This window comes from Salvelinus alpinus, chromosome 1, assembly GCF_045679555.1.
Source record: "Salvelinus alpinus chromosome 1, SLU_Salpinus.1, whole genome shotgun sequence".
Taxonomy (NCBI): Eukaryota; Metazoa; Chordata; class Actinopteri; order Salmoniformes; family Salmonidae; genus Salvelinus; species Salvelinus alpinus.
Window position 1 is genome coordinate 72067220 of NC_092086.1, and position 17692 is coordinate 72084911.

Sequence of the window (17692 nt, forward strand, 5' to 3'; positions counted from 1 at the left end):
AGACAGAATGCGTCTTCTTCCTCAGCGGTATGACAGCTGCGTGGTCCCATGGTGTTTATACTTGCCTACTATTGTTTATACAGATGAACGTGGTACCTTCAGGCGTTTGGAAATTGCTCCCAAGGATGAACCAGACTTGTGGAGGTCTACAATTTTTTTCTGTGGTCTTGGCTGATTTCTTTTGATTTTCTCATGATGTCAAGTAAAGAGGCAATGAGTTTGAAGGTAGGCCTTGAAATACATCCACAGGTACACCTCCAATTGACTCAAAATATGCCAATTAGCCTATCAGAACCTTCTAAATCCATAACATCATTTTCTGGAATTTTCCCGAGTAGCACAGCGGTCTAAGGCACTGCATTGCTATGTTTGAGGCGTCACTACAGACCCGGGTTCAATCCGAGGCTGTATCACAACTGGACATGATCGGGAGTCCCAAAGGGCGCCACACAATTGGCCCAGCATCGTTCAGGTTATGGGAGGGTTTTGCCGGGGGGACTTTACTTGCACATCGTGCTCTAGCGACTCCTTGTGGAGGGCTAGGTGCCTGCAGGCTGACTTCAATCTTCAGTTGAACGGTGTTTCCTCTGACACATTGGTGCAGATGGCTTCCGCCTAAAGTGGGCGGGTGTTAAGAAACGTTGTTTGGCGGGTCATGTTTCAGAGGATGCATGACTCAACCTTCACCTTCTTAGCCTGTTGGGGAGTTGAAGCGATGAGACAAGATTGGAATTGGAGGGGAAAAATATATATATAATTATGTTGAAGGTGAATTTTTAAGCTGTGCTTAAAAAAGTCCAGGTTGTAAGGCAACAAAATAGGAAAATAGGAAAAATGCCAAGGGGGGTGAATTCCTTCGCAAGCCACTGAATATGTCTAAAAGACACATATGGATTCAGAATTTGTCAGGATATTGTGCCTATCCACAAAACTCAAAACATGCATTGGAAATGGTTTGTAAGCTCTAGAACAGGGTTTCCCAAACAATATCCTTGAGCCCCAAGTGATTTTTTCTGGAGAAGATTTCAGAACGTGAAATGGGGTCAACTCGTCTGGGGCATGAGAAGGGGCTGCTATCTAATATTATTAAAGATTAAAAAGGCATGAAGTGTGTCGCTCACAGGAGGCTGGTGAGAGGAGGATTGCTCATAATAATGTCTGGAATGGAGTAGATGGAATGGCATCAAACACATGGAAACCATGTATGAAGCCACATGGAAACTATGTATTTGATGTGTTTGATACCATTCCATTCATTCTGTTCCAGTCATTACTATGAACCCATCCTCCCCAATAAGGTGTCACCAACTGTGGTGTGGCTGATTGACAGCACTTTGTATTGGCGCCAGGAACATGGATAACGTCAGAGGATAGCTATCCAGTGCCACCACCAATTCCAGAGAGCAGTAAAAACTCTAGGACAAACCTCCAATTGCCATCAAGCAAAGACACTTGAGGGGTACATCTCAAAAGTCTGTCCTCGATTCCTGTTCTGGATTCCTTGATTCTTCGACCTCCTCCTCAAAATGCAATGAAGGAGAAGATATGAGGTTATGAGAAGGAGATCAAGGAATCATAGATTCAAGGAATTGAGGAAGGACTTTTAAGATTCACCCGAGGTCTTTCTGATGAAGTGTTGTATTTAAATTTATTATGGATCCCCATTAGCTGTTTCCAAAGCAGCCCTCAGGCCCCTACTCCACCACCACCACATATCTACAGTACTAAATCCATGTGTATGTATTGTGTGTGTGTGTGTGTGTGTGTGTGTGTGTGTGTGTGTGTGTGTGTGTGTGTGTGTGTGTGTGTGTGTGTGTGTGTGTGTGTGTGTGTGTGTGTGTGTGTGTGTGTGTGTGTGTGTGTGTGTGTGTGTGTGTGTGTGTGTGTGTGTGTGTGTGTGTGTGTGTGTGTGTCTGTGCCAATGTTTGTGTTGCTTCACAGTCCCCACTGTTTCTTAAGGTGTTTTTTAATCTGTTTTTTAAATCTAATTTCACTGCTTGCGTCAGTTACTTGATGTGGAATAGAGTTCCAAGTAGTCATGGCTCTGTGTAATACTGTGTGCCTCCCATTGGATTGTGAGATGCACGTACAGAGTGGTGATTGTCGGTTACATAACACGGAGTTAACTCCCCAGCGTGGGACTGCTAGACAGCGGAGGTAATTGTGAATGTTACTTTGGGTGGATGGGAGTCTGGAGCAGTTGTTTGGATCTTCCTGCCAATCAGATTTTGGATTCTGAGGATGAGGATGTAGATTATGTCTGTTAGTTCACGTAAACAGTCTTAGTTTGGGGCTCCTGCGGCACTAAAGCCCACCTTTATGTAACCAAATCTCCATGTGTTGAGGTTTCAATGTCATCCCTCACATTGTTTAGGTTAGATGGGGAAAACCACAAAATCCTGGTATTTGCAGGGCAGATAATGGCATGACAGTTAGTATAGCAGCAAAGACATAACATGTGCTATTGTGTTTGAGAAATTAGTTGTCTGCTTTGCAGAATAACATTATCCACCTACCTCTGTTATTGAAACAGTACTGTAAGGAAGGCCAAAGAACTGGAACTATCTTGAGACATTACATCTGACTTATGAGTAACATCTGAATCGAGGCGCTATTTATCTGTTATATACACACTCACCATTACTTATACATTTGGGGTCACTTGGCAGAAAGTGAAAGCTTTAATGTGGCTTAAATATTTTGATGACACGCTCTTACTAATATGTGAATCGTTTTGCTCATCGACTGTGGGGTCCCTCCTATCGCCATTCATGACACAGATGCACAGGCATTTTCCACCCAACATCAAATACTGCTCCCTCTGATAGGTTCAAGGTACATGTACCCAATGCCTGCTCAGACAGTAAATTACCTAACTGCCTGTCCTGCTTATGGTGGACCTTTGAGTCACAGGTCCCAGGGGCCGAGGGAAGGAAGCACTCAGTCTGTGATGGTGAGCCTCCCCAGGCCTCACACACACACCCACACAAACAAACGTGCTCGCACACACTCACATGTTTGCACACATGAACATACGAACACGCACACAAACACACATACGTTTCTATGTCACTAGTCTATAAAAGTGGCCCTTACTGTGCAATCAATAGGGGCCCTTTGGATTGGGGCCAGTGTGAATAATGACATAGAACACTCACCCTGCTTACTACTCTAGTAGTAATGGTCGCTCCATGAACTTCTTTTGGTACTCCGGGACTTCCACAGTTTGTGATCACCTGAACACACTACTTAGCCCCAACCAGACATAGAGCTGTCAAGCCCTTGTGCTCATGTTGAAAGAAAGGTCTAGTTTATTAAAGAAATCGTCAAACGGTTATCGGCGAGGTAATGGTACATGTAACCAAATAAATAAGAACCAGGTTTGGTTCTTTGTAACTTTCGCTGGCCCTCAGTTTGGAATTTACCTCAGCAACCTAACACAGGAGTTGGGTTAATTTATTTGAATGAAAAAGTGTAGGGCCTAAAGTGCAACATTCAACTCAGGCTTTGAGAGAATGCACAAAATAAGTTGGTGCTCCTTTAGGGTTTCAGGACGAAAGAGTATAATCTTATTAAGATGATCCCTGTGGGCGTCACATCCAAGAACAAAGGCCTTATTTCACAAATACCTCAGAAACAATGGTTTATTTTAACACACACACGCCCCTGGGTTTTGTGGGTAAGCATGGACCCTTTTGATCATGACAGGATCCAAACACACTATTAGAAATGGAATCTTGCAAGCACACCTTTTCACCGGGTGGCGTTAACCACAGTGAGAGGTTAATAAGAACGCAACAAAAGAAGGAAGCAACCCAAAACAACACAACAAACCTATAGGGGTTGGTCCATTTGGAAATGAATCAGCCAATAAGACGTCAGTTTATATTTATGTGTCCTGAGGTCTTTCCCATGAGCCTGCATCCTGTTTTGAGGGGTCAGAGGGGACTTGTGCTGCTGTATGGCTGCCAGATCAGCAGATCTCAGCCCTTAGGTTATAAAAATAGAGATGATAGGCCAGTGTTCTCAGTGGAGAACATAGTACACTGTGCTATCTGTGCCCAGGGAGACAAATCAGAGAAACTTTTACTGGCAACGGTATCAGTTCTATTATTAAGCGTCTTCCCATAACCATGACAGGGTTGCATTAGAAGCCCCTGTCTCATCTGCTCAGGAAAATGAATTACCTGGTTCATGTTCATTAGGGCATTCTATGGAAAATGTTTTACAACATTAAATAGAAAATACAAATGAGTGTTTCTTATTGGACAAAATCCAGGTAGTCCCTCCTCTCTTTTTCCGTTGTTTTGTGCCCAATGAGCATGATTCTGGTTAGTTGCATAGCTCTTAAAGCTCATATAAAAAAAACTACGACAATATATTCTGTTACATAGATAATTTACTTAAGAAAATACAAACAATATAAATATATATTTTTACAGTAGTTCATAATATATTCATTGTAATATCCTTCATATGCTGTACATGTAAAACACAGTGAACAGATAAACACAGAAGCAAGGGTGCAACTTCAATTTAACATTGCATAAAACGGTACGTAACACTGTCATGAAATTGACATAACACCATCAAAACCATTCTCCATTTATGCTAATATTCTTTCTTTATTAGCTGTAACATGCACAGCCGTAGCTTTGACTTGCCTGCATGGCATCCAAACAGCCAACCTAACATTTTGATACACGTGTGACTTATGATATTCATGATATTTTATTATCATTTTAGTGTCAATTTATGTAAAATGCTGGTCATTGACTGTAGTCAATGGTGGATGTCACTTCAAGCAGCAGGTGACTTATCGTGTCATCTCTATACATTAGTTTGACCTTTGACGGTTTCACTTGAAGTTCAGTCATGTGAGCGGGAAAAAAGCAGAACAAGAGGGTTACCCCAAATGCAGTGACTGTGACTCAGCATGTCACAGTGAGAAACAGGATGGAACTACTCTTCCTCTAGTGTTATCTCTGAAATAAATATCTATTAATATGGTTTAGGACATACTTTCCTCACCAGGGATTTCCCGTGGCTTGTTTTTCTTGTTTAAAATAGTCCCTAACATTACAAAATAAAGTAAGGAATCATATCCTACCTTCTATGACATTCAACTTAGAAATGCACTGTAATACAGACTTAATAGGAATGACAACTGTGTGAATTCAGTATGTCTGTAACAATGTCCTATATAAAAGGCAAGAAAGCTAAAACAAATGTAATTCAATGAACTCTCTACAGGTTGGTCAGTCCTTGTTGTCACTTTGTAACTGCATTGTTCTTTTCACAAGCTCTCCTCCTCGTCATTCTCACTGACCTGCTGGGGCAAGTGTTGGGTAAGGACAATCCATGACTGGGGAATTTCTAGTGTTCATGGTTGGTCTTGTGGGCTAGGCCTATGCAGATAATAAGGGCAAGATCTCTTTACGAGAACAAATGCAACATGGATAGCTTCCACATGAATAACAAAGCAATCCATCTTCAAAACAACATTGATTGTCTCAAATCCTTGCAATTACATGATTTTGATTGATATGAAGTTGATCATGGAGATGGTGGTGGAAAAAGCTGAATGCTACGCAGTTAAGGATTTCAGTCTGGCAGGGGTTCATTACAGCATTGATTAAGCTTGGCCAAATTGTCTGTGAAGAAAGTGTTGGGTTGGTGTTTGCTTCTCTCACTCCACTATGTCATTCAACTGACATATTGTAGGGAGAAAACCTAAAGAGCGAAGGGCCAGATTAGAATGCATTAAAAAGGCTTTTCTTCGCAGTGAAACAAAACAGGTCCTTGTTTCTGTTAAAGCCTCACTGATCCACTGTATCACTTAACTTATCAAACCGGTCATTTGCCTTCACAGCCTCTCCATGTATGGTAGCAACCGGAGAGGATTTCAAGGGGAAAATATATTTTATATCAAGGGAAAACCACATTGCTGGAACCCAGCTTTGTGAAATTGCACATAATTATTTAGTACAGGCTTTTTCGAGAGTGAGTTCATCAAAAACAGGAAAGGTATCTGCAGTGCCCTACAAGCTGTTAAAACAAGCTACAAAAATTTACTGCAGGTGTTCCGACAGTACTGCTTCCTCTGGAGTTATTGCTTCAATCCTGTTTTTGGTCTCCACATACCACCCCATACCTACTGTACATCTACCAGTGAAAAATACTGTTATGAAAATAATATTCACTGTAACTATCCTATAGAAGGTGAAACAATTCACTTCTATACAGTACTTCCTATTTATGTCCCACAAATAGGAACTGTAAATTCTATAAAACACTAAGTGTATACTATTGTAGTGTCACAGTCATCTCAAGAACTGCAGCCATAACCTTCAAACCCTGTGGTTTCATAATGATGCGCTGATGTTGAAATTAGTTGGAGAAAGCTCTCCACTCTGCCATTACATGGCATTGGTGGGCATGTTTGCATTATGTGGTCCCTACTTAGTGTAATTTAGTCTATGTAACAACAAAAAAACGCACATTCCAAAGCAGGTTAATAATTAAAAAAAAATTACAAATACAATCAAATTAAAGTGCAAACTACAGCATTGATAAAGAAAGGCCTTAAATCTGGATCAGCAAATCTAATGCATATCTGCTGACTCTGTGCAGTCATAAAATATTTTGCCCAAAAGTGGAAATGGCTATAAACTGTATGTGCACACGATGATGCTAATTATATAAAAAGTGACCACATTCATACTCTTGTGTTTTCACATGACTGTCTGTTATTCCCAAGAAGAAGAGAACAACACCTTCAATGTATGACACTTCTATAAACCACAACATGTCTCAAATCTGACCCAAAATGAGACACAGTACTTCCTGGATGATAAAATGTAAGAAAGTCATATTGTTGTGGTCATGGTTTTTGTGTATTTTTTTTTCTTTTAACTTGAAGACTTGGCTGCCATGTTCCAGAGTTAAAATTAGGAAATAGTGCACACTTCACATTGAAAATTGTCTGCTTAGTAGTCCCTCTGAGGAGACACATTTCCAGCATCTCTTTCTCCCCAATCACAGGACACATTCTTCAGGCCCTGAAGCTACTGTTGAGCTTACGTCTCCTGAGGTGGCACACCTTGGAGAGCACCACCAGCACCACGATCAGCACCAAAGCCATCACCACAATGACGATGATGCTAGCGCTCTTACTGTCCAGCTTCTGACACTGTTCCTGCGTAACGCTCCTAATGTTCAACTCCACTAGCTCTGAATTCTCCATGTACTGGCAGGTTACTGTGGCGATGTCCGGGACGACCACATTGGAGCGTTGGAGCATGTTGAGGAAGCGGGGGTTGCTACAGCAACTGAGAGGATTCGAGCCCATGTAAAGGGTTTTGAGTGTCCGCTCCAGGACCACGACTGTGTCGTGCTCCAGGGTGACTAGGTTGTTGTTCTGCAGGTTCAGGGACTCTATGGAGGGCTCCTTGTTCCACAAGGGGAGAGCGCTCAGCTTGTTGGTGGACAGGTCCACAGATTTGAGACTGCTTAGCAGGGAAAGGTCTGTGTTCAGTTCTGTGATGTGGTTCTCTCTCAATGATAGGTGAGTTAGGGACTTCTCCAGACCAGAGAATGAATTCTGGTGAATATCCAAGCCTGGGTTTAGGGACAGGTCCAGCAACCTGAGCATGGTGCCATTGAAGGCATACGGTGGCAGAACTTCAAGACTGTTTCCAGAGAGGTTCAAGAAGTGCAAGCTTGGTATGGACGCAAAGGAGACACAGCCTGATGGATCCTGGGAGTTGTGGTCTGTCTGTGGTGGTTTTCGCTGTGAGGGGCAGACTTTCAGGTAGTTCTGCTGGAGGTGAAGGCCTCTGATGCTGGGCAGTCTTTGGAATGGTCCAGAGTCCATGTTTCTGAGAACATTCCCTTGTAAGAACAGTTCCTGCAGTGACCTTAGGGTGTTCTCACCAAACGAGAGTTTCTGTAGGGCATTGTATCTCAGGTCCAGGGTCTTCAGAGAGTTCAGAGGGCTCTCCTGATCTACAGAAAAGGCCCTGATACAATTATTACTGATGTTGAGGTGCTCAAGAGACACCATGCTGCAGAAGAAAGACTGCGGTATGCTATTGATCTGGTTGTAGCTCATGTTGAGGTACATAAGCCTTGAGAGGTCCTGGTGTCGGCTGGTTCCACCTGACTGTGTGTGAGGCACAAACGTGTCTCTGAAGTGCTCCATCTCATCCGCTGTCCCCGTGGTGTTGATGCTCATCAGGCGGTTCCTGGACAAATCCAGGTACATGAGCTTGTTTTTTCTTGGGAGAACGGGGAAGTAGTGGATCTTGTTTTCCCTCAGGTCGAGATAGAGGAGCTCATACTCTAGGTCTGAGTCTGTGGTTTGGAAGCACTCCATGCTGTTCCTACTGAGGTTCAGCACCTTCAGTTGGGAAAGGTTAAAGTCAGTGATACAAGTGATGGAGTTAATGGACAAATCAAGCTCGGACAGATGGATCAGCGAGTCAAATGCTCCATCATCGATCTCTAAGATGACATTGTTGTGAAGGTCAATGTTTCTCAAGGCCAAAGATCCGCAAAAGGTCTCCTTGCCCACTTTGGTGATACTATTGCCATTCAGAGAAAGGCTAATGAGTTCTGGGGCTTCACTGAGAAAGAAGTCGGTCATCCCTGTGTACAGGCCATTGCCTGAGAGGTCAAGCCTCTTCACGGCCACAAGAGGCCCAATGCTGGTTTTCAAAACAGCAAAAACATCCAAGTAATTACTGGAGAGGTCCAGCACTTGCAGATTGGTCATGTCTTTGAACAGACCCGGCTGGATGAACTGGATCTTGTTGGAGTGGAGGTTCAGATGATGAACGGTGGTGTAGATTGATAGAACCTCTTGGGTAAGGTTCTGTAGAAGGTTCCGAGATAGGTCCAGCTTTTGGATGCCATGAGGAAGCTTGGCTGGAACGGTCCTCAGGTTCAGATCGTTGCAGTACACATCATTCTGTACCTGTGGACAAAACAAGGAGAGATAACTACATGAGCTTTGAACTTCACGGCACCACTGCACACTCCCAAATGACCACAAGTCACCTTGACACTTTTCACTCTCACAAACCAAATGGTTTGTGCACATGTAGAGAGTTGTTTTATGGGCCATTGTATCTGTGTTTTTTGGCAGTCAAGGGAGACTGTTAGGCTTGTTGTGGGGTTTTCACCTCATAAAACAAGCTCTTGTTACACCCCCTCTTCCACCCAGGGATTTTCAGAACGCCTAGTGGACGAAGAGTCTCTTTCCATTATTATTTTAAACATTTAACTATTAACTTATCAGCGTGGCTGGTAATTTAAACCATATGGCATAAGCCCACTCTCTAAATACAGCCCATAGAACATGCACATGTGCACATGCACATGCACACGCGCACACGCACACACACACACACACACACACACAACTCACATAAAACAAAGTGGATTTAGGTTCATGGCATACATTTGAAGTAAGCCTTCCTTTGTTTTATTTGCTAAATGTCAAGCTTTTTGAATGCTTTCTTCTGGCTTTTATGAACAAATGTTACCTTATACATTTCTAATTAATAACTTAACTCATATGCAATTGAAATAGCTTGCAAATCATAACCAGTCATATACAATAAACCTATCATGGGTCATATATCATTATAAGATCTAAAGATGTTGTTACAGAAAGAGAAAGAAAGTGAGGTACAGCACATCTGTAAAACCCCAACTTTATGTTTCCATCTACTTATTATTCTATTTTAATCTCTTTGGTGCAATTTTCACAAGTATGTTGTACATTTTCACAACGCTTAGTACAAAACTCCAAACAGATAATCAAAAAGACAGTTGTTTCAAAACTAAATTGACTAAGTATAACACACAAACTCATACAGTCACTTATTCACCAAACTTAATCAGTGTTTCATCTAAAAATACTGTACATGTTTCACATTGCAATACATGGTCATATACAGTTGAAGTCGGAAGTTTACATACACTTAGGTTGGAGTCATTAAAACTTATTTTTCAACCACTCCACAAATTTCTTGTTAACAAACTACAGTTTTGGCAAGTCGGTTAGGACATCTACTTTGTGCATGACACAAGTAATTTTTCCAACAATTGTTTACAGACAGATTATTTCACTTATAATTCACTGTATCACAATTTCAGTGGGTCAGAAGTTGACATACACTCAATCAGTATTTGGTAGCATTGCCTTTAAATTCTTTAACTTGGGTCAAATGTAGCCTTCCACAAGCTTCCCACAATAAGTTGGGTGAATTTTGGCCCATTCCTCCTGACAGAGCTGGTGTAACTGAGTCAGGTTTGTAGACCTCCTTGCTCGCACACGCTTTTCCAGTTCTGCCCACACATTTTCTATAGGATTGAGGTCAGGGCTTTGTGATGGCCACTCCAATACCTTGACTTTGTTGTCCTTAAGCCATTTTGCCACAACTTTGGAAGTATGCTTGGGGTCATTGTCCGTTTGGAAGACCCATTTGCGACCAAACTTTAACTTCCTGATGTTGCTTCAATATATCCATATCATTTTCCTGCCTCATGATGCCATCTAGTTTGTGAAGTGCACCAGTCCCTCCTGCAGCAAAGCACCCCCACAACATGATGCTGCCACCCCCGTGCTTCACGGTTGGGATGGTGTTCTTCGGCTTGCAAGTCTCCCCCTTTTTCCTCCAAACATAACAATGGTCATTATGGTCAAACAGTTCTATTTTTGTTTCATCAGACCAGAGGATATTTCTCCAAAAAGTACGATCTTTGTCCCCATGTGCAGTTGCAAACCGCAGTCTGGCTTTTTTATGGCGGTTTTGGAACAGCAGCTTCTTCCTTGCTGAGCGGCCTTTCAGGTTATGTCGACATAGGACTCGTTTTACTGTGGATATAGATACTTTTGTACCTGTCTCCTCCAGTATCTCCACAAGGTCCTTTGCTGTTCTGGGATTGATTTGCACTTTTCGCACCAAAGTACATTCATCTCTACGAGACAGAACGCGTCTCCTTCCTGAGCGGTATGACGGCTGCCTGGTCCCATGGTGTTTATACTTGCGTACTATTGTTTGTACAGATGAACGTGGTACCTTCAGGCATTTGGAAATTGCTCCCAAGGATGAACCAGACTTGTGGAGGTCTACAATTTTTTTCTGAGGTCTTGGCTGATTTCTTTTAATTTTCCCATGATGTCAAGTAAAGAGGCAATGGGTTTGAAGGTAGGCCTTGAAATACATCCACGGGTGCACCTCCAATTGACTCAAATTATGCCAATTAGCCTATCAGAAGCTTCTAAATCCATAACATTATTTTCTGGAATTTTCCAAGCTGTTTAAAGGCACAGTCAACTTAGTGTATGTAAACTTCTGACCCTCTGGAATTGTGACACAGTGAATTATAAGTGAAATAATCTGTCTGTAAACAATTGTTGGGAAAATGACTTGTGTCATGCACAAAGTAGATGTCCTAACCGACTTGCCAAAACTATAGTTTATTAACATGAAATTTGTGGAGTGGTTGAAGAACAAGTTTTAATGAGTCCAACCTAAGTTTATGTAAACTTCCGACTTCAACTGTATGTGTGTTAAAGTAGTAAAAAGTTAAGTATTTGTTCCCATATTCATAGCACGCAATGACTACATCAAGCTTGTGACTCTACAGATTTGTTGGACGCATTTCCTCTTTGATTTGGTTACATTTCAGATTATTTTGTACCCAATAGAAATGTATGGTAAATAATGACCTGTCATTTTGGAGTCACATTTATTGAAAATAAGAATAGAATATGTTTCTAAACACTTCTACGTGAAAGTGGATGCTACCATGATTATGGACAATCCTGCGTGAATCGTGAATAATGATGAGTGAGAAAGTTACAGACTCACAAATATCATACCCCCAAGACATGCTAACCTCTCACCATGACAATAACAGCATTTTTTTTGCATTCTTTTGGCGAAGGGGGGTATTCACGATTCATTCAGGATTATCCGTAATCATGGTAGCATCCACATTCATGGAAACATATTGATTCTATTATCTATATCTATTCTTATTCTATTCTTAAAAGTGACTGCAAAGTGACTTCACCCGACATGGAGGAAAATACCCTCAAATTAAAGCCCACATTCTGCACTTTAACCTCATAGTGATTGTTTGATTTCAAATACAAACTTTTTACGTATACAGCCAAAAGAAGAAAAAAAAGCTTATCTGTCCCAATAATTATGAAGGGCACTATATGTATCTTACATGTTTTGCTATTGGATTAACTGGTTTTTAAAATAACAAAATTGAGAAGATATCATTATGATGTGCTTTGGTGATTAAACTAATGTACTCATTATATTCACAGTAAACATTGGTTGTATGGTGAAAGATGTCTACAAACAAAATGTATGCACAATGAAAGCTTTTGTGTTAAAAGTGTCACCAGTTTGTAGTTTTGTTCTAAGAGTTTAGAAAATGCATCACATACTTGTGAAAATAGTACCAAAGCTATGAAATAAAACGAAGAGAATGCATAAACAATGAACACTGCCTCTAAAAATGAAAACATCTCCTTCTAGTCCGTTCCATTCAAACTGGCACGCTATGCTATCAGTTCTTGCAGTCTAAAGAGCCAGTTTCCTGCCCAGCTCCAATTCATCCTGCCTGTTTATACAGTTTAGTCGTTAGTAGTCAGGAATGCAATACATTCCCAGAACTACAGCAATATGAATTTCGTATCAGATATTGTTTTCTTGTGTCTTCGCAGAGGGTGGAAAAATGAGAGAAGGAAAACACCAACGGACTTTAATGTTCTATGGACTCAGGGCAGAAAGCTACTGTATGCCAGAGCCTCCTTTAGTTAAAGATTAACAAAGAAAATTGTGTAACATCAGGTCCAGATTGATAGTACCTGAGAGAGGGAAAATTCCCTTATGGAAAGCAGCCCTGGGGCTTTCAGCTCCTTAATATGATCCGTTTGGCTGTGGACATAGAGCCGCTTCATCCAAATACGGAGCTAGACCGAGAATACACATTTGTCACGGCAACCATTTAGACAGAGGAAGTTAGTCAGTCAGTCTACCGAAGGAAGATGCCAAGAAGAGTCAGACTTTATGTCCAGCTATGTCTAAAAACTTACATGAATGTAGGTGCTTGGAGGATGAGAGTTGAACACACTGTCTGAAAGTGATTTGAGACATCACAAGCACAGTACAGAGCTGTGAGGTAATGGAACATGTGCCTCCTCTATGGCTATAGTTTACTTTTATCTTGCCTGGGCACATTTACTTATTCTTCTCCATCTCAAAATGAAACAGTGTAGGTGTGACTACATATGGGTTATGTGGTCAAACTGTATGTTCTGTTATCTGCTGTTCAGAGCATGAGGAAACAGCATGGCTAGAATAACAACAAGGATCGGTTTCATATCACAAGACTTCAATAGAAACGTTCTCTGCTACCTGAGAATTCGAAAGTAACCAATATATTTTGCATATACAGTACATGAGAGATTTGTGAGAAAACTGCCAAAACTCTCAGATAATAACATCAAGGTACACACAAGCAGTATTGTAGTACTCAGATGTATCAATAAAACATAGGATACTCTTATCAAAACCGATAACACAAACATAAATTATCAGCAACTATCAACACTATTCCTCCCGTCTATGTAACTATAATCAGGGGTCCCACATTAAAATAAGTACTCCAATACCTATTTATTGTATTGCACAAACTAACACTTTGCGAAAAAGTGCATTACAAATTAAATGTATTCATATTTTACATGGCAGTTACATAGTTTACACATTACGTATTACGTACACATCACATACTTATTTGTGGTTGACAGCTATAAAAACATTCAAAAATTCTGCTACTGAGGCAACTCAGTTCAGGGTCACTTACCATTTGGCAGGGGGAGAGCTGGCGTGAGGGATGTAACAAGGATTCTGCCACATCACTGACAATGGCCAGGACCAGCCAGAGGTAGGCTGCCATGGTGCTGTGACACACAGAGAGAGGGGAGGTGAGAAGAGACAGAGCAGACATGAGTGCAGGAAACACAATGATGGGGTTATGACATGAACTGAGACCATCCACAGGAGGCATTCCTAACAGGGAAGTTGTTTATCTGGACACGGTTGCCTTTGTTTGACTTGTCATTGTTCATTTATTCCACTTGTGACGTCAAGGAATGAGAGTAAGAGAGAGATTGGTTTGCTAAATAAGAGTAAGTGCAGTGGATAAGAAAAACATTTTAGCATGCCACTATATTTAGTTCTTGTTCCTCTCAGGCTTGTTTTTAGTCTTAAGTGACGCAAAAGGAATCTCCCACTGATCACTCAAGCCGAGATCTAAAAGGTTATTAATTATTATTGGAACAAAGGTAGTCTTTAACCAACAACAATGACTTGTTTTGGTTCATACAGCTGAAGTGCTGACCTTTTTAATATCGTAGATATTTACTGTCTCACCAGAAATAGTATAATGTGACAGCTAAAACGAATTCCAGAGATGAAAGTGTGATTCTCCCTCCGTGCCCTATGTGTCTTTTGTACAAAGCCTCAAAGATCTCAGACTGTTTTTAGGTAGAATGAAAAAGTTGCAGAAATTAATAGAATTGTCGGGGTCATACATCTACCGCAAAAATCAAGACGGTCATTGCATGACGTTTCTTTGACATGAGCACAATGCTATCCACATCACTCAGGTAACAGGAAAATACCCTTTGAATCCTCATTGAACGACGCTCTCCTCAGAGACTTCACAAAAGCCCATTAGAACATACCTCACACATTCTCTCATCTGTACACCCATCCACACATTTTCTAATTCTCTTCCTTACTCTTTTACACAGGACATTTCTTTACCTACTCCACAACCTCCACTGCTAAGTATCTCATTCTCCTCTCCTTTGCCCTCTGTTGCACAGCTGAGGACCCTTCTATCCTTCTCCAAGGCATTCCTACCATTCACCCTAACCAGCAAGTAATAGAAACCACACACGTCAGAATATTATCCAATATCGTTGTCCATAGGTGTTTACCTCTCTTCGAAATGGTTACTTTCCCCTGCAGTCTTCTGCTCATGCTGCTGCTCCTGTGGTAATCTTACATCCTCACTGACACACACTCTCACACAAACACTCTCACACACACAGCCGGCTCTACCCTCTACCTTTCAGTGCTCGTCCAGGGCTAACACATCCTGTGAGAATATCCGGCATCATTGTTGCTTTTCCCCTTCCCTTTTTTTTAGGGAAATACCTTATACGGGATTGGGATGTCCATTCTGTCCGTGATTCCTCCAATATCATACTAATTTCTCTCTCTCTCTTCCTTTCTCTCTCTTTCTCTCTCTCTCTCTCACAGACCCTCTCGCTATCTCCATTTATTCACTTATCTCTTCCTTTCTCTCTCACGCTATCATTCTCTTCTCTCTTTCTTCTCCTCCCTCTCTTCATCTATTGTTAATCAATCAGAACAACCTGGTCCAACTTCTTTGTGGCTTGTCATTCCCACATGTTGGCAGTTGCTCATTTTGGAACAGCTGTATACATAGTGAGGTTATAAATTCCTTGTATCGTTCTGTAAACAATTAGGCATGCAAACACATAAACTTCTGAAAGTGCTCGGTTGAGAGGTTATTTATTATGTGGTCTCTGTGGCCAGCCAAGTTGTCATACGCTAACCAGATTGTTATTCTATTCTTCGGAGAAAGACAAACATACACATTTACAAGATGTACAATTAGGTTACATGTCATGGACATATGGCTAACTTTCAAATACTGTTTAAGCCTCAACTGAAGATGTAAAAGACAGGCACACACAAACGCATGCGTGCGCGAGTGCGCACACACACACATACACACACACATACACTGTCTCACCATTTCCATCCAAGGAGACAATGTCTTCCTTAAATGTTGTACCGTTCCAGAATTTAATGGCAGTGTTCCTCTCTCCCCTAGTTCATCCGGAGGTATACATGAGGCATTGAAGTGAGTGTCTGTCAGTGGCAGTGCGTTTGCCAGCATCCCCAGTCCAGTTATATTGAGCCCAATGGGGAATCCCATGACATGGTGTGCCTACCCTAAGGGATAAAACTAGATTATCAAGCTTACACTCTTAGAGGGTTCAACAAGGGTTCTTCGGCTGTCCCCATAGGAGAACCCTTTTTGGTTCCAGGTCAAATCATTTTTGGTTCCAGGTAGAACCCTTTTGGAACCCTTTTGGTTCTACCTGGAACCAAAAATGATTTTACCTGGAACCAAAGAGGGTTCTTCAAAGGGTTCTCCTTTGGGGACAGCCGATGAACCCTTTTAGGTTCTATATAGCACCTTTTTTCTAAGAGTGTAGGATTAACATACTTTCGGTTTTGGTTTCATTTATCCAACCCGGTAAGCAAAATGACGTATTTTAGACATCCATGGGACAGTACTCACCCAGTGAGCAAAATTACAAATGACATCTATGGACATCGACGTTGGACGGCGCTCACTGGGAAATGTCTTCAGTGCATTCTCAATAATAATGGTCTATCCATTTTTACCCAGTGTTGACAGGTTATGAAGTTTCGTCACTATCTGTCATCTACTTAACTCCGGCTCTGAATTAACTCCACTAAAAGTTGGAAGTGTGAACATCTCCAGACACACCTGTTTGAGTGGAAAACAGAACTTTTCAGGTTTATGTTTTTTATTTATCAAGGTATCTGTGTCCCCCTAGTGCCAAAGAAAATGTATTGCACATGAGTGACTGCTCCACATAAATACTATAGAATGTTGAAAACCATTCTTCACTCTGAAAAATACTCCTGTACAATCTGAAAAGGTTAAGGCTTCTCGGTGGTCATTTAAATTTGATTTGTGACGTTTTTAACTTATAAATCCCTCATGAATTTACTTCAACTCTGACCCTATCATATGAGGTCGGCCTACACAACAGTGTTAGTTTCAAAATATGTTCAAATCTATCATGCTGATGTCATGGGCTATCAGTTATTGCATCCATAGCTCCATACATTTCTAAAGTACCTGTTAGCTTAGTGGTGGAGCTGCCCTTTTGGCTGAAAAATGAATGACAGATTATGGCTTTAATAAACAGCCAAACAACAGGCTAGGAAAGAAATAGGTAAACAAACACAGCCAGTCAGCCACATAGATTCAACCACAATATACAATACCCTCCATCATTTGCTCTCCTTCTACAGTTAGGAGCTCCCCTACATTATACCCTATGTCAGTGGGCCCACCTGGTGGCGAGGTCTTGCCTCTTTTCCCTTTCCTCTTACATTACAAAGTAGGGTGAAGTTGTCCCTAGATGCTGATCTTGGGTCAGTTTTGCACTTTCCCCACTAATGGTTAAGGTTAAATCTGTACCTATAGGGGAAACTTCACCCCGGAGCTTATGTTACAGAGCTTCATTACAATACTGCATTGAACCATTTTGTGATGAATGTATCTGTTGTTGTTTTTTAAATACATTGTTAATATGCAGCGATTACCTGGTGTGAAATGTAGTAGTCTGTGATTCAGACTCCTCAGACATGGAATATTTTGTATAATTATTTTACATTCTTTATACTGAAAATGCTGAATGCTTTGTTTTCATTGGGTGGGTGGAAATTTCACTTTAGGACCAATGGAATGGTCTAAAATGTGTAAACTCCTCACACCCAGGGTACCGGGCAAC

General features: G+C 41.3%; 1 protein-coding gene across 2 annotated transcripts; it reads right to left on the bottom strand.

Moving 5' to 3' along the window:
* Window positions 1–4381: 4381 nt before the first annotated feature.
* Window positions 4382–16046, bottom strand: LOC139584719 (transforming growth factor beta activator LRRC32-like). Of its 2 annotated transcripts, none has more exons than XM_071416881.1 (3): window positions 15889–16046; window positions 13903–13999; window positions 4382–8977 (listed from the first exon to the last, which is right to left on the bottom strand). In XM_071416881.1, the coding sequence occupies exons 2-3, from the start codon at window positions 13993–13995 to the stop codon at window positions 7055–7057; spliced, it is 2016 nt and encodes a 671-aa protein (XP_071272982.1). In that variant the 5' UTR covers window positions 13996–13999; window positions 15889–16046; the 3' UTR covers window positions 4382–7054. The 2 variants fall into 2 exon arrangements, with proteins under 2 accessions (XP_071272982.1, XP_071272972.1); XM_071416871.1 differs by lacking the exon at window positions 15889–16046 and adding an exon at window positions 15044–15355.
* Window positions 16047–17692: the final 1646 nt, after the last annotated feature.